Consider the following 18,897-nt stretch of genomic DNA (forward strand, 5'->3'; position numbering starts at 1 on the left):
AAGAAGTTGTAGGTAGCATAGGTTATGAATGATGATAGATCAAACTGAATGAATTAAGTAGGACGTACTTGCCTCCATTGTGAGAACTATCCTAAGTGTATTCGACAGGCTTTGGGGGAGCATATACATCACCTTGAACTTGGAGGAATGGTGGGGGCATTGGTTTAATAAAACAAATAATGCTTCAGTTTGTTTGTCTGTCTCTGCCCTAAAACTCTGGGTGAAGACTTGCACTACCTTCCTAAAATCAGATGACTATAATCAACTCAGGTCTATGGATGACCTCATCCAGGAGCTTCATGTCCATATCGAACACCATAGCATGAGACCTTGCAGAACCCTTTAAGCAAAACATGCCAATGTGTAGAGTAGCGGTGTGACAATTTTGCTCTGTTCAGAGGGGAAATCTAAGCCTGATTTCTATGTAGCAGCAGTGGCGTAGCGTGGGGGGTGCAGGGGGGGCCGGCCGCACCGGACGCAACATCTGGGGGTTAGGGTTAGGGGGCGCAAATCCACGGGTTAGGGGGCGCAAATTACTTGCCTTGCCCCGGGTGCTGACAACCCACGCTACGCCACTGTGTAGCAGACACAGAGTCTGACAGTTTGGCTTTTCATCTCAGTTCCCTCTGCAACAATTGCTACGTTAAAGGGGGAGGGTTAGTCCCCCTTCTTATCAGCGCACAGAAATTTTCAGATTCAAGGACAAATCTTTAGGCACATAGGTTATATATTCCCTTTACTTAGTACAACTTAAGCATGACAGAAAAGAAGATTAACAACGTTATCAATAATAAAGATCAGTAGCATTAAAACATTATAAAAACATTACAGAGTGCAAGTTAGCATTACAAATCTACTGTAATAATTAATGATGCAGAGCTGAGAAACCATTATTAAATCCTAATTACCAGAATCAACAAGGCTGGAATACAAGCAAAAGGTGACATGGTTCCTCTCAACTGAAAAAGTGAGAGATTCTCAAAGGAAGGGATATGTAGACCTATTTTTTCCTTTGAAAGAGATAATTTTTCTAAACTTCCTCAGTTGTAAACTACTTGCCACAAAGTAGCCAACTACATGAAAGGGTTTCATAAAGCATATGCCAGAATACATACATTGCAACTTCAGCATTAAGTTTGATTAAACATAGTCTACTATCATCAAAGCAAAATAATTTCAGCAACATCTAATGAAACTACATCAAATACAAACAACTGCTATCTTTAAAAAACATATCTGGGTAGACATTTTACATAGTCATATCAAATCCTAAATTATACAGGAAAATGTCTGGTTCACATCTGAGCGTACTAAATGTATCAATGTTAAAAATAGCTTTCTCTGTGAACACAACTTGTTTAAGTAATCTTTTTTAATAACGGGATACATTAAGAGTATTGGCTCAAGGTAGGGAATGGGGAGCAGTGATGTATGAGCCTGGTATGCAAGTCTGGCCTACCATTTTCATAAATTTAATTGTATTCCATTGGGGTAAGGCTATAGGGCCAGTTCCAATATCTCTGGAACCAGCCAAAATGGGTGCAAAAGTGGTTGTGGACATGGCAACAGGAATATCTGCCCCAGCACTTTTGCAGCACTCTATCTGTGAACTAATACCTAGGAAAGAGTATAGTGTATTCCACTCATCCCATTTCTGCCTGGTGGTCCAGAAGGGTAACGGTTGGAAAATTACTGAGAGTTTCTGGAGAAGCAATAGCCCCCCCTTCACCCAGACATATTTATTATGTCTGTTGGGGCAAAGCTGATTGGACACCTAGGAGCAGGGTAGGCAGGCAGATGGAATGGCTTCCTCACTGCCCCAGTTCCCCTCACCATCAGTGGCAGAGGAAAAAGCAATGCAGGCCAGCATCTACATGTCTATTCAAAACTAAGTATTATTGAGTTAAAATGTAAGTGTGCAAGATTGAGATTAAGTTCTATTTCTGACATGTATGTACTATCAGACATAGAATTTAAGAGATACATAACTAGCTATCTGGGCATGTTGAGACATTGTGGGAGTTATGTGTTAAGCTTATCTGATAGTCCTTAAACTTCCACAAGTAACTTTTATTTGTTGCAGCACATATGAATGAGACTATATTTCTAATTGCAGGAAAGGAGGTAAAATTATGTTGATGGTTTACTTTTTTATATACATGCATTTTCTGTTTACCTCTAAGTTATAAGTCACTGAGAGTACAATCCTACATACATACCTACTCAGAAGTAAGTCCTTATGAGTTCAGTGGGACTTATTCCCAAGTAAATGTGCATAGGATAGCAGATTAAATTCTGAATTTTACTGTTGACCTTATCAGTTCATCTTCAGTGTCCACTATTTCTGTGCAAGGGAGGAGGGTAGGGAGAAACCTAGACCTCTTTGGCTCTGCCTACATAACCTTTTTGGTCCCAAAGCAGTTCTACCAGGTTCAGGCGTCACCAGCCATCACAACCCTAATCCCATCTGCTGGTGCAGGTTGTCCAGTAGGGTGACTGAGACACTTTTGATGACAAAACTAGGTCAGCCAGTTTGTGAAATGGGTTCAGGTAATATCATTCAGGATAAACTGGATTAAGATACCACACCATTATGTCAAAATCTGAAATATTTAAAACTGGCTGAGAGTTATTCATTAAGCAGGGTCTCACCACAACTTCCTTTATTGCCATTAGGATCTTACCTTTTGCCAAATAGGCATTGATAACTTCTGTAATCCAATTAGCCAAGTTTGATCAGACTGTTCTAGTAAGCCAGGAAGGACAAAAGTTCAGCCAACATCCTCAGCCTTCACAAACTTGACTCTTCCAAACCTTGACACTGAACTTATTAAACCATCAAGCCTAAGCCTGGGTCTTTCAGAAAGCATTTTGTTGGCTCAGTTATTGTCATTGATCTGAATGCTGCTGACTATTGTGGCTGGGAGTGCAACTGTGATTTTCGTTCTTTGCTAATAAGAGGTTTATTTGATGTGTACATAAAGAGGTATAGCTATAAAGAATTTCTGCACAACTATTGAACAGCATCTTGGCCATTGGCAGCCATGGAACTACATGTGGAATGTCAGCAGAAGTGTGCTTAATGTTTTCAGCAGCTAGCCACCTAGCATAATGGGCAAGCTGTATTTCTCTTTAAAATTACTTACCTTTTCAGCCTAGTGATTGGCTGCAGTGAACATTTGCAGAAGTCTCACATACACATCAATGACTATCTAGGCTTGCAACCTTGGTATGTTCCTACAAAATAATTCATGGCATAGGCAGAAATACGAAAACCTTTCATTATCAGTGAAATAAATTATTCAGCTGCTCTTTTATAAGTATCAATAATATAGAATTTAACACATCTAATTGCATGTTTCTCATGCTTGAGAATCTGCCAAGAAAAAGACATTAGCAATCCTGATGTTGGGAAACCTTTAAATTGTTCATAATTAATGATGTGCAACAAATAAATGAAATACGACTCAGCTGGTTCATGCACACACTGTTGTAGCAGATAATCACTTCATAGGAGTGCAGGTGATATCAGTACTAGCATCCTCCTTGGAACATTATTAGCTATTATCCATCTCAACCTATCATTGTTTCCCTGCCTCTCCCAATCAAACACATTCTCTCTGCAGTATTAAGGAAGCAGAAATAGAGTGCCTTTGAATCAGTTTGCATGGTTAAAACACTGATTATAAAGAAAAGGAAAAGAATTCTATCATGACCATGATTTTGAGGGGGGGGTGCACTTCTTATCAGTCATCTAGTAATTCTAAGCCCCATTACTGAAATACATGCATCACCAAAACAGAAAGCATTGTAGACCTGGGTCACCTAAATGAATAAACTATTCTATGGATATTAATTTTCAGAAAAATCTACGATCGTCAGTTGCTTACCTACAATCACAATTCATTGTATTTCAGGGTTAGGGCTAAAGTGTGCTTTGTTTCAGAGGCTGAAGCTGCATTTCAAGCCGATAACATTCAAGCTCCTGTGAAAAATTAAATGAAATGTTTATTTCAAATGGGTTTCCAAATGGAAGCTAAGAAAGCAAGCCAATGAATTAATGACAAATTTACAGCTCCACGATTTATGTGTCAATCACAATTGCAGCATTGTTCACTGAAACAAACATGGCCACTTCAGGCATTCGAAATGAATTTGTGAAGAGGGAAGGGAGGTCTCGCATGTATACGTTCTGCCCACCCACACCAAGTCCCTTTCACATACAGAACATGAAGGGGGCTATGCGCATTCAGCTGAATGCACCTAGAAGCCTTCATGTGCTCCAGAACCCCTCATTCATTTGCCCACCCTTATAAACCCCAACAAAACGTCAAACTTGAGGCCACACACATGGAGTGGGGCCAACGTATGCACTGCCTACACAATTTCTCCTCGTGTGTTGCTCAACCATTGGATAGAACTATGCTAATGTATTTGTGAATCTTGGCCAAGAGTACAATAAAATTTAATTTTACTGGTATGTTGTCTGTTTATGACAGGAAATACCAGAATAAAAGCAAGGTGCATGCAGTAATTATTTCTGCTGCTTGAAGACTGGAGCTACCCCATCACCACAACAAAAACTAAGAAAAAATCCTTATTTTTGTTGGAGAAACTGGTCAGTAATACATTCAATTCAACAATAAGCAATTACAGAGCCCATGCTTCTTGTTCAGAAATCTACACACATCAGCTACTTTTCACTTTCTGTTCAAAAAACAGTAGTGCCTGCAGTTTCAGTTTTCAGAATATCAAACAGCTTGCTTGCTCTCATTAAAGCAATGCTACAATGAAACAGCAAGTCTTTTTTCTCCACTATTTTCACCACCTGTGAAAGATGTTCAAAACCCTCTGTAATATGCAACATTTCCAATTTTCCCTAATTTCAGTGCTGGGTCTCGTGCACATGTGTAGACAAATGCAAGATTTGTGTCCTTACATTTGAGCACTTTTTCATTATTTAGTGGTACATAAACAAAAATACTTTTTAGTTTACACCAGGCTTTCCCAAACTTGGGTCTCCAGCTGTTTTGGGACTACAACTCCCATCAGCATTAACTAGTAGAACCAGTGGTCAGGGATGGTGGGAACTGTAGTCCAAAACCAGCCGGAGACCCAGGTTACCAGTAATGTGGTAACATAGCCATGTTTTGTTTTGGTGCTTTGGGGGGTTTTTTTGGTTTTGAAAAATAATCATAGCTAGGGCACCATCTGCATAGTGTAAGTGTAATCTGACAAATTCAAATTATTTTGTTTAACATAGTCTTTCAGTTATTCAAATGTATCACATCCTGTTGTTGAATCTAGTTGGCACAAACTTCAGTTATGTCAGAAACTTGATCAAACATCTGTTTAAAACACAGTTGTGCTACTTTCACATTATCTCAAGTTCCATCAGGTTCAACAAAATTAATTTTCAAGCAAAAGTCACACTGCTCAAATCTTCCTACAGTTTTGCAAGAGTGCAGTGCCAATTACACTATCCATGTTTTGTTCATTGCTGTGTCATGTGAAAGTATGCATGTAGTCCTAAACTTTGTCAGCCCCAATGAACCAAATGTTACAGGTTTCCACTGTTAACTGTTTCACTCTTCTCAGAGTCAGTGCAATTCTGTGCAATTTTATTCAGAAGAAATTCCCGTTGTCTTCATAGAGAAGTATTCCATAATAAAGTAAGTTTAGGCTTGCAGCCTGAATATTACTGTTAGAACTAGTATGATGGCATAAACTGATTAACTGAGCCCATTAAAAATGATATAGTGACTTAACAGTAATGGTGTATGCATGCTTTATTACTTAAATTGATGCTTTTGGGAAGAGATTTATTGTGAAACCAGCCTCAAATTAATGCCATTCATGGAGATACCGGGGGGGGGGGGTAAGAACTCGATGCCACACTTTTTTAAGACCACCGTTTCCCGCTATTGGTGTTAAAATGAAATTGTCAGAAATAAGCAAGTCACTAGGAGAGCAGTCTTAAGTGTTGACAGGGAAGAACAGAGTGGCATAACCACCACTCTATCTCAGGCCTGTCAGCTATAGCCAGGCAGAAGGGAGACACAATTAATTCTTGCTTTTTTCCTATGCCACAACAGCAGCATATTTCTGCAGGGCATATGCATATAGCACAACCCCACCAGCACCACTCTTACCCCTGCCACACACACCACAACCTCAATCTGCATGTTGTTCTAACCTTCTCAGACATCAGCATGGTGACGGGGGTAGGATTGCACTTGAGAATTCTTACATATAGCACATAATATTTTTATTTCTATGATTTGGATTTCATTTCATTTTTCCAATGAACAAAAATATAAATAGAAAAGCAAAAATATTTGATGTGCAACCCACAAATTTCTTAAGACACACAATACTTTTGGGTACCTTTGCAGTGAAGTCCACAAGGGGAGCTTAAGTGATTTCAACACTTTCCCTATGAAGAAAGGCTAAAGTGCTTGGATGTTTTCAGAGGAGGGGAAAGGAACAAAGAAGTCAAAATAGACATTTTTAAAATTAGTCACAAGATGATGAGAATGGGATCCCAGTAACACACACATACCCTTTCTCATAATGCTAAATTTTGCTTGGTAATACGTTCCGCACAACACCTGATAGATTTTATATGCTTATTAGGTGTTGTGCGGAACGTATTACCAAGCAAAATTTAGCATTATGAGAAAGGGTATGTGTGTGTTACTGGGATCCCATTCTCATCATCTTGTGACTAATTTTAAAAATGTCTATTTTGACTTCTTTGTTCCTTTCCCCTCCTCTGAAAACATCCTAAACTGATATTTAGATTAGTTGTTTTTTTAAAGGATTAGACAGGTTTATGGATTATAAATCTACAAATGGCTGTAGCCCAGGAATGGGGAAATTTTGGACTTCCAGATGTTGCTGTACTATAACTCCCATCATCCTTGATGGGATTGATAGTTCTAAAACATATGGAGAAAAAAGTTCCCCCACACGTGTTATAGGCCATCTCAGGAAGCAATCCTAAATTTCCTGGAGGGAATATTCCCTAGAGGGGCTAACTGAATGTTGCAGACTTCTCTGTGTCTGCTGCCAGAAATCTCTTCATTTCAGCAGCAAAATTATTCCACATAATCACTTCCTCACTTTTGGTGCACCCATGTCAGGGGTAGAAGAAAGTTGGTTGTGAAACCACTTTGAAGGAAGAAGGATACTGCTCAAACCCATCTTTTATCCTGGTTGGGGTGAGCCTGGAATGGCTTCAAAAGTGGCAATTATTCTACCATGGACACTTCATAGCAGTTATCTGTAAATAGACTAACACATTCAGTTGCAACGTATTTCTGATCATCAGGTTCTGGGGACAAATGACAGATGATGGTTATATCGTTCCTGTCCTGCTTTTTGGCTTCCATGTGGCTTTGGAAACAGAATGCCAGTCACGATTGGCTTTGACTTGGTGCAACTGGAAAGTTTATATATTGTTATGGGCACATGCTATCAAACTTCTATCGTGAAAAGAAGTTGTATGTTGATTTATATGCGAGTCACAAAATGCAATACGCCTACTCGAGAGATACCATTCTGAGCAAACTTTGAAATGGTATGAACTATAATTTTACAAAGAATTGCATATTTACCTGTGGCACATAGTTCACCAATGCAATAACATGTGAGTTATTATGTATAAATTGTAGTCTGTGGACATTCTGGGTGGTAAATACCTTTGAACAGTTAACCAACATATTCTGATAGTAAGATTACTTTTAGAATGCGTTGACATATTTTGTTTCTAACATGGATATTTGAAATATGATCTCATTTACAACCCAGACCCTGGAATAAAACCCTGCTGTCAGTAATATTAAATGTCCAAATTAATATGCTTGTATGTGAGAGCAATAGTGAAGACTTTATATTGTGAGTTGATTTATGAGTATTTAATCTATAAATAATTTATAATTTAAGATTGCATTTTTGTCCTACAAACAGGCAGTCCCTTACAATATAAATTTGCAATTCAAAGTTAATTCTCATCTTCCAAATCTGGTTTCCTGAGTTCATCAATTTCCAGCACAGCAGTTCCAGCACAGGAATTGTTTGGAAGTTAATGATGTTAACTTTCTATATTTCTTTTACTCTCTCTCTCTTCCAACTTCTCATCGTACTTTGGAAATATCTTACTAGGAGAACGCATCTCAAATATGGCAGAGCTGAACATCTTTGGGGAAAAAATACTTGGTTTTGCTGGGCAGATTTTCAAAATCCCCCCCTCCCTGCCCCTCCTTCCTCCCTCCCTCCCTCTCTTTTCCCTGTGTCCATGGTTTCCACAATGGTGGTCAGTCACCCTGGTGCTGCTGAGTACCTTTTAAAAAATCTACAACTCATCAAAGTAACAAAAGGAAGCTTTATTTTATCTTCATCAAAATGATGCATAGCCAATGAGATTCAGTATGTAATGATCCCTAAAGCCGAATCAAGAGTGAGGAGAGGAAGCATGGAAGACAAAGTGGAGTAAACTGCAAAACACCCAACACTAAATCATTGAAACGGCTGATCTTCCATTCTCCAAACAGGAATTATTCTAGCTCATTTCTAAACCCAAATTTGGTAACATTACCTTCTGTTTGAGCATGCCTTTGGCATTTCATATGGGGAAAGGACACGCCTTTCCCCCAAACCAGTTTAGCCAGTTACATTTCTGCTGAACAGGCCACACCAACAGGAATCATCTGCTCAGTTGTCCTGTGATTCTGATCCAAGCAATGTTGATGTTGTTGTTGTTTATAGCCTCATTACAGCTTTGGCAATTTCACATGTTAAAGGAACCTCTTCCCTTTTAGGTAGGGTTGCCATACGACCAGGAATTCCCAGGCATGCCCTCTTTTTGGGGTCCTACATGCCCATCTGGGGGGGAATTTTATGTTTTAAAGTAAATGTCCTGGATTTTGGTTTTTTAAAAAATAAAAAAAAAATTGTAGGCAGTTCTGGTTTGGGCTCGAGTGACTTGGGCTCTGGCTCTGGCATGGGCAATCTGGGCTCTGGTTCAGGCTTGGGCACCCTAGACTTGTTTCAGGCTTGGACTCTGGTGTGGGAGGCTCAGGGTCAGTGCTATTGGGCAATTGCCCTAAAAAAGCTCAACAACTTTTTGATTTTTAGCTCTTGAAATACAGCAACCCTACTTTTAGCTATTCATACTTTTCACCGGCATCCAACCATTCTGACCAACAAGAGCATTTTCATTTTTTACAACCTTATTGTTAAATTTAGTTGAAAAGCAAGTCAACATCAGTCATTGGTTTCTGTTTCCACTTGTTGCAAAATGTTAGCTGTTTTAAAGCAAAATTCATAAAATAATATTGGAATCGAATACGCAGTTAAATTGTTGCATTTTCAATAGGGTTATAATTAGTACAGGGGTATGTGGTGCCCTCCCCATGTTTGACTCCAACTCCCATCGCAAGTCAACATGAACAGTGGCCAGAGATGTTGGGAGTCAGAGTATAACAACAACTGGAGGGCATCACACTTGGCTCCCCGTAAACTAGCAAATAGATAGGACTTAGGCACAAACTGGACCACATGCCATTAATTCAATTATTAATCATGGTAATACTTTTTTTAAACAAATGCAGGATCATTTTCCTTCCCGACCCACGCAGCCGCATTATGTTACTGATTCAGAGCAAGTCTCCAGTGCCTGCTATTAACACTGAAAGAAAAGTTTCATTTTTAATTGGGATTGCATTGGTGTAAGTGCAAGCTTTTCTTCCAATGCAAATATTGTAACAGGTGTATTGGGGCTAGGGGCCTTCAGGTCCAGACTGCAGCAAGGCACAAAGGATTAAAGCCCCCTTCCCCTTCTCAGGTCCCAACCTGGTGTTTAGGTTTAAACAGACATTCAAGCAATAAGTTTGAGCTGTAAATCTCGATTTTGGGGGGCTGGCTTCTGAAAGCTGTCCAGACAGGAAAACATGCAGGAATTATGTTATCTGCACTGTATGTCTTACAGGAAGGATTAGGGAATACGTGTAAGAAATGAAACCTTACGAACCACTAAGTCCTGCTGAATTCAATGTCACTTACACCCAAGAAAGTATTCATAGGATTGTAAGCTTATAATGCAATGCTCTACATGCGTTGCTAGAGGCAAGTCCCACTGAATTTAGTGGGATTTATTGACAGGTAAGGGATTGCAGCTTTAGCACGATTTAATGAAATTTAACATTGTTTGTGACAAAGTTATTAAAATAAAAAAATGTAAGTAGGCTATAAAGCATTTCCTGTTTACTCCTAAACCTGATTCCAATACAACTGATATAATTCTTCCCTGTGAGTCCATTTCTAATCTCTAAACCTGAGTTATAGCAGCATTCTTCTTAGATTGCATGTTGAATTTTTAATTCCACATTCATTCTATATTCATTAATGGCATGCATTAACTTGTTATATATGGTAGCTTTGCAAAATCTAAGACTCAGAATGTATGTTATCATTTGCAGAACCATTCCATTGATAGATCTCTGTCTTAATGCCCCATTCATAGGGAAATAAGAATAAAATATTTTTGAGAATCTGAATCACTCAAATTTCTAAGAAAAGGGGCCACATAAATATGTGTGAGTATGCAATCTTACTCTGTTTTCTTTAAAACAAAACAAATTCCTTCCAGTAGCACCTTAAAGACCAACTAAGTCAGTTCTTGGTATGAGCTTTCGTGTGCATGCACACTTCTTCTTTCTTTTTTAATGTTCTATTGATTTCAATGGAAATATATTTCCAATTAAGAGTGCATAGGAATTTATCCTTACACCCTGATCTTAAATAACTTGAAAACCCACCAAAAGACCTGCTTGGTAAGATTAGATTACCACACCACATCAGTAATCTGTGAAGCTTGGAACCTGTGAAACACCCTGACTGCATCATTCTTTCCCACGACATTGTAAGCAGACAGATCGAGAGGGTTTGTTCTGGTGTGGAAATGAACAACATGATCAGGGCATCTACATGTGATCAGTTTCCACATATTACCATAGCAATGAGGGAAGCAAGCACTAGGTACTTGCTTTTTGACAGCTACAGTCACTTTGGTAACATAGCTTATCCTTTTTTATAATTCATTCCAATATGCTCACATATTGTTTCTATAGTGGCTAGTATGAGGAAATGGTGTACAGGGAAGTTAAGCAAAGAAGCCAGTCTGAAAATTCTTAGATTCTTGTGAATGTTAGATACATAACTTGCCTTTTTTTTTTAAAGGACAGTTTGGGGCTACAGGTTCTTAGTGATCTATAGGGGTCCATTTTGCTTCCATAATGAAGTGTTTTCCCAGGCAACCTTAGTAAAGCGAGATACATTTCAGTGGTGATTCTTTCTTTCTCTGTTTTTCCCTAGGCGTGATACATTATTTTATCTCAGCTTATCCCCAGGGAATTACCCTAGATGCATCAATGCCTAACCATTCCCCCCCCCCCCCGCTAAATTGCTTTACTACCAGGATAGGGAACATTTGGCTCTCTGATGTTGTTGGACTACAGATCCCATTATGCCTGACCATTGGAGATTCTGGCTGGAGCTGACAGGAATTGGAGTCCAGCAATATCTGAAGGTCCACAGGTTCCTCATTACTACCTTCATATTCTTAGGTGTTTTTGAAAAGCTTAATAGTCACCCAGACTAAGGGTGCATGGAATTCTCTTTGTAGAACTAGTCATAAAAACCCTTCATCAGTTTAGAATACATAAATGTTAACCAAATTTCTTTGTTTTCTAGATGATTGATTTGAAGAAATCCGTATTGCCCAAACTTGCTGCTAATTTTAAAACAGAGGATGTGGAAACCATAGAAACATTGTGTAATTTCTCAAGGGGGTTCAAGTTCATTTTGTAGATGTAGGATGAGAATTCTGATTATAAGCACATGAACAACAACTTAAACAAATATTAGAATAATTTAAAGACACAAACATATTTTATATTAGGAAAAAGATTGCACTAGTGACTCAGCGACTCAGAATTTACATATTCAAATAGATTCTTGCCTTAAGAAAAGTTTGGATTTGATATCCCGCTTTATCACTACCCTAAGGAGTCTCAAAGCAGCTAACATTCTCCTTTCCCTTCCTCCCCCACAACAAACACTCTGTGAGGTGAGTGGGGCTGAGAGACTTCAGAGAAGTGTGACTAGCCCAAGGTCACCCAGCAGCTGCATGTGGAGGAGCAGAGACACGAACCTCCACATTACGAGTCTCACTCTTAACCACTACACCACACTGGCTCTACACCAGAGGAAAAGAAGAAATAGGTTGATATATACCTATTAATATGCTAAATGCATCATTCTCTTATGTTATAAAGATGCAGTGAAAATACAATCTGATCAACTGACACAAAACTCTAAAACTGTGGTTCCCGATTACCTAAGTACTGTAGACCCCCTGTTTTTCAAAAGCCAAGCTATGGACCTCCTACTTTTGAAAATGTTAACATCTCTATGGTAGTTTTTGTGATGTGAATGACACCACAGACCCCTGGGTGGGTTACACAGATCTCCTGGGGTCCATGGACTATGGACCACCAATTGGGAACCACTGTTCTAAAAGGCAAAGCAGTGTCTTCTGGAGAAGTTTTCAGGGGTACAAAGAGGCTTAGGGCAGGAGGGAGATAGAACTATCCATTGTGTGAGGCTCCTTCCAGTCACAAAACATTGGATTAAACCAAAAGAATCTTTTAAGGTGAGTTTGGGGCTACAGGTTCTTAGTGATCTGTAGGGATCTATTGTGCTTCCATAATCTTTTAAGGTGGTTTTAAAATAATCTTTTAATATCCTGGTTTAATATCCTAAGATATGAACAAGCCTTTTCAGTATGCTTCTTAACACATGTGAGCAAACAAACCAGGAAGTCATTCTTAAGCCAGTTTCACACCATGGCTTAATATTGGTTTGTACCAATGCTGTTAACCATAGTTTACTAGTTGCTGCCCCTGATGTCTGCAATCTTCCTTCTCTCTCCATGGGTTCAATGTAACCTGGGGAAAGAGCTTAATTTTCATTCACAAGCAAGTCTCTGAGTCTGAATCAATATTTTCTAGACATACTATGCTTCTAGAAGCTGCATAGACTACCTTCTATTTTCAAATATCTGAAGCAGTTCTGCATCTTTTCTACACAACAACCAAATGAACCAAATTATTTGCTATTAATTTCATAGTAACATTATATAATATAATTTTGAATTTTCTCCCGGGTATAAAGACTTCAACATTAATCAATGAAAACCAGAAATATTCATTTTGTGCCTTTCCAGACAAAGGCAATAGGAACTGTGTATTTTTTTTTATCATTTTAGGTAGCAATATTTTAAATTTCTAAAATGTTTTCCATATGTAGACTTAGACATACATGAATAAATCAGACTGTTTGCTCCTCTACATGTTATGAGATGATCAGGATGTATTTAAACAAAAAAACACACCACCCAGTGTTTTGAAAGATTTTATATCCCCCTTAGTCTTAGTCATGGCGCAACAGGTTTTAATAGCCAATAAGTACCATTTTAAATCATCTTCTTGGATAAACATAGCCCATATAATTCTACACTGTAATCTCTCTATTCAACTCAATTACTTTTGGTTGAACTAGAGCATATCTTTTAGAAATACTTTGTGCCACTGGTGCCACACAGCAGCCATAAAGCTAATGGATTAAGCTCTCTAAAGATTCAGCTTGTGTCCAAGGAAGTCATGTGATATGAGATCATTTTCTATTAATTCTTCCTTAGTTTTTGTTGGAAAAGCTTCTGCTGAAGCATTCATTCAGATAGTGGCTGCAGGAGATGATTGGTCTCAGAGTAACAGTCTGTTGCCTAGGGAAAGTTTAATTATATACTATTAGTATAAGTCTTTGGGGTGTAAAATATATAACAGAATGTTGAATCCTACCCATGAGTCCCAAATATGGATTCAAATAGCATTATAATCTTTATCAATTACAAATGCTAATGTGCAACTTTATATAGCCACCTCAGTCTAGCTTGGTCCCCAGTCTAGTTATCCCAGCTACCAATGTGACTTGGTAACTACCTTGACTGGGTGACTCAACTGTGGCTCCAAATATTGGCTTAGTAGTCCACATTAAAGGTCTCCTAAAGAGGTTCTGCATACATTATCATCACCATTTCCTAAGTATTTTCATAACGCTATTATTACCACTGATACATTTAGAAGGGTTGGAGGAAGGTCAGTGAGTCCACTTTTTCCAATTGTGCCCCCTCTCCCGGGTCACATTGAGCTTGTGAACTTTGACATGCTGTTTTAAATATCCCACTCTTCTCCATTCAGGTTGCATCAGAAATTCTCACCCATTTCATTTACATTCTTCTGTCTCGAACAGCTGCACGGAACCTGCCAATTGTCACCTAGTTATCTTTCAGAAATGAAGCGAAGTTGACCAAACCTGAAACATGTACCGCCATATCTGGTGGTGCATAGTACCCCAAAACAATTCCTCTTTCAATCAGAGAATGAGAAGCAAAAAAATGTCAATTTCCCATCCCCATGGACAACCAGCTCATTCTGCAAAGCCTATCATAGCTCACCACAGATACTGCCCAGGACCAGTGAGGTTGGTTACTTACACCATGTCTCAAGACCATTTGTCTGACCTCGTGAGACCTGGAACTGAGGCCTGGTCTAGCCAACTTCTCCACCAAACCTGTCTCTACTACTTTGAGAGATAAGAGCAAAAGCACACACAAACATACACACACACACTGTACACGTACTTGGGTAGGTGGAAATTTAATCCAGTATTCTAAAAGGAATTTAAAGAAGTGAACTAATTGAATATTATTAGATAGAATGCCATTAAATCTACACAGATTTATCTGCATTTGCCAAAACTTACTGTTTAATGATTTCCAGCACAATCCTATGCGTGTCTTTTATTAATTTCAATGTCCAGGATTGCTACCTTGTTTGAAGATATATTGAGATCTTCTATACCTTCCTATTGATGTTTTGTAACCCAAAATATGTGTATCCATTTTGTATATTGGATTGTATATTGTATAATTCAGTGAGCAGACTATCACATTTATTATTAGACAGAATTGAAACACATAAATGAAGCTATTCAGAATACATCAATTGTTCCTGCAAATGTAATTTGAACTCTATGAAACATTAATGTGTGAAGTACATAATGCTTTTAGACTACAAAATAAAAACAAATGAAAAATTGGAATGGTATTAAAAGTATGCATCGACGTAGGTTTTCCTCTTCTCTATTCAAAGCATGTTTATTATACCAGGAAGGATAGGACAAATGTGCATAATGTGCAATGCATATTAGGAAATGATGTATGTGCACTTATAGATATAGATATATTGTGCAGGCTCAATAGCCTGTTCTTTTCAAGGTTACTAAAAAATAAAGACAAGCTATAGAGGTTGTCTAGAGAAAGTATCTTTCTTTCTTTAATTACATGTTTATATCACTTCAAAGTCTAGAGCTTTGGGTGGTTTATGCAAACAGTTTAAGCAAGAAAACTGGCAGTGGTGACATTGTGCCCTGATAGGCAAATAAAGAGGCAGACGCATAAGATGGGGTTGAACTGGGCTGCTTTTATTTAGACCTTAAATTGAAATCAGCGGAGGGGGAACTGACTTAGCTGTATAACTGTACCCCTTGGGCGACCCGCCCTTGCCTAAGGAATTGGGGCACGGCTTCCTATCCTGCCCCAATTCCCGGCTACACCCTGAAGGTGAGAAGGGAGGCCTTATCTCATCTCCAGCCCCCTGGAACACAGAACCCCTGGTGGATGAGAGAGTTTGGCTTCAAAGGAGGCCCCTATCTCACCCTCTGAATCGTGGAGTCCCAGAAGTGGGCCTCAGAGCCGACCCGTCCCCTGAAAGGTGCCCAAAAGGGCATCACCAGGCTAAACCAAACTTTCTTTTCCTGCACCTGAACTACCAAAAGTGATCAAATCAAAAAGATTAACCTATTTAAACAACATCCTGAGATCTCTGGGTATATGGCAGTATATAAATTTAATAATAATAATAATAATATCCTCTAGCACTCTGTCCTGCTATTCAGTGTGAAGTAGGCACAAACCCAGTCTGTGATCCCAAATGCAGATTGGGGAAAATTCCTACGTGGCCCCCTAGTGGTGACCCCAAAGCACACTGGGAGACAGGGAGGGAGGGCAGGTGCTGCTGCAAATGGAGAGGCTGGAGGGAAGGCAGATTGTCCCTTAAATTGGGATCAAGTCCTGCCCACTCACTTTCACCACCTTAGAAATGCACCAATCGGTACAGGGAATTTTCCTGCTCTACCTCTCTTGCCCAACAGCTTGCAAAGGCGTCCAGCCTTCTTGGCACCAGGCACCTTCTAGGTGCCTTTCCAATGAAGGAGAGTCCACCACCTTTTGAGGTAGTGAGTTCCAATGTTGAACAGCTCTTACCATCAAAAAGTTCTTCATAATATTTAGTCAAAAACACTTTTCTTGCCATTTGAAGCCTTTGCTTCTGGTCCTACTCTCCAGAGAAGCAGAAAACAAGCTAACTCCAGCATTCATGTGAAAACCTTTTATCACCAATAATTCTTAATTCTCAGGCGAAATGCTTTCTCTCCTAAAGCTCCAAAAGGACAACCTTTTGTTAGTCTGCACATAGTAGGGACACATTTGTGAATAGTTGTGTTGGATGTGCACTGCTGTTCACTGGATATGTGAAGTTTTAGTCAGCTTTTCTGAAAGTAGCAAACCTGATCCACATACAGAAATCAATAGATAGATGTAGATAATTGTGTCTGGATTGAGTATATATCCTTATATTGTCAATATTTGCTAAGCTTGACATCTGCCATTTTTATTCATGCTCAGATCATTTGGATATTTTGTTTTAATCTAGAAACTACTGCTTCAAGTTAATTTAAGGTGGATGGGGGCATTCCAGTGTGGTGAATTGCAAAGTATAAGCCATTTATAAGTGTGACAGTAGTAGATTACTGTGGAAAAAAATAGTCTCATATTTGCAGTGATGGAGAGAAATCCATAGAATGAGGTTATAGAACAGAGCAAGAATTATCAAAAAAAGAAGCTGAATAACCAGCTACATGATGGAAGTATTTGTATTCCTAATCCAATTAGGTTGTGGCTAAATCTGCTTGAAACAAGTTGGCTATGGTTAATATAGGGTGCAGTTCTGTAATTTATCTAGGAACAAGTCCCACAGTGGGGCTTCTGAGTCGACATTTGTAGGATTGCAATGTCATAGATTATTATTTATGAGTAACTGTAGTAGCTATTATTAAAATAGCTTTATTTACATATTTAATAGTTGCCCACTGTTATTACTCAGCCTGAGATGCAATAACAAGATAATGGTCATGTATCAGTATATAGTGTGTTGTGTAGAAAATAGTAGAAAGTGATATTTTTAAAATTGCTATGTTTTATTTAGCCTGTCAGAAACAATCACTTAAAAGTAGCAAGTTGAACCCAGAGAAGCTTCCTTTCTTGAAGGAAAAACCTTTCTGCAATGGAGGAAACTCCTCTTTTGCAGGAAGGTACGCTGGATCCAGCCAAGTATCTAAATCCTTTGCTGAATTAAAAAAATGTATGACATTTGCAGCTCAATCCTCTGCAGATTGATACAGAAGTAAATCCCCACTGTGTTGAATGGGACTTACTTCCAAGCAAATGTACATAAAATGTGTGTTTTAGATATTTGTTACTGAAGTGAAATACTGAAATCAGTGAAATTCTGTCACTGGAAACAACTTCAGTTCTGGGAGTAAAAATTTCATTGGTTGAATCCGTATAAAAATATTCCTGCAACTGTAATAAAACATGAGAAATTACATAATTCACCATTTTTTCTTCAAACAGACTCTGAATTTTTCTTCACACGAGTGATACATTTTATTGCAAAATGCATACTATTTTACTCTCCAGAATATAGACATGAATATATATATATATATATATATTTGCTTTCGTAGATTTTCACGGGTACAGGAATGCAGGTTTTGGTGTCCTCGGGTGTCTTCCCGTGTAAAAGTTGGGGTGTCTAGGCGACGTTTCGACGAGGTCGTTCCAGTAACAAGAAGCCGAAAGCACCAGCCTGAAGATGACGAGTGAGACCTCGTCGAAACGTCGCCTAGACACCCCAACTTTTACACGGGAAGACACCCGAGGACACCAAAACCTGCATATATATATATATATATATATATATATATATATATATATATATATGAATGAGAAGGAGATATTTACTAGATTAGAGGAATTGTCCTGCCACTTTCCCACATGGATGATGGATGCCTTGCTTTGCCAATTAAAGTCTTTAGGGGTTTTTAAAGCTATTTATTTGAATAGTCAGATTTAGAATGTATATTCTTGTCTGTTTTATTTAAAATATATATATTACCAAAGGTATATTTGAAGCAGATGCCATCACAGATGTTGTTTGATCAACTCAAATATGAAGGAAGGATACTGCAAATGAGAAGATGGGGGAAATGTCAATATTTTCCTAATAATATGTTGATTTGTCTAAATATTTCACTCAATAATTAAAGGGTTTTCCATTTCTGTGATGCCAAAATTCTTTCAGAATCCATTCTACCTTATCTCAGAATATATGTAAAAACTTGTTGAACATGACTTGTTTCCTAATTCTGTCTTATGTCTGCTTCAGTTCTTCTGCCTGTTTCAGGTAGCAAAATATATTAAGTATGTTGAATGTGCAAAGCAGTAGTATTATTCATATTTTTTTGTTTAATTACAGGTAAAGATTATAGTTCCCAACAGCACAGCAGGTCTGATAATAGGGAAGGGAGGTGCTACAGTCAAGGCTATAATGGAGCAGTCAGGGGCTTGGGTACAGCTTTCCCAGAAACCTGATG

General features: G+C 38.5%; 1 protein-coding gene across 5 annotated transcripts in view; it reads left to right on the top strand.

The window, feature by feature from the left end:
• NOVA1 (NOVA alternative splicing regulator 1) overlaps positions 1 to 18,897 on the top strand; it is a 148,437-nt gene that overhangs the window by 122,813 nt on the left and 6,727 nt on the right. For 4 of the 5 annotated variants that reach the window (XM_081862727.1, XM_081862729.1, XM_081862728.1 and 1 more), the window contains one exon: positions 18,780 to 18,897. This exon is cut by the window's right edge and continues 2,973 nt beyond it. The exons of the other annotated variant lie outside the window; for it this stretch is intronic. In XM_081862727.1, the coding sequence (XP_081718853.1) occupies positions 18,780 to 18,897 (118 nt within the window). The remainder of the gene's footprint in view (positions 1 to 18,779) is intronic. 5 annotated transcript variants of the gene reach the window in all.

Source organism: Podarcis erhardii (genome assembly GCF_964252035.2).
Source record: "Podarcis erhardii genome assembly, chromosome: 1".
NCBI lineage: Eukaryota > Metazoa > Chordata > Lepidosauria > Squamata > Lacertidae > Podarcis > Podarcis erhardii.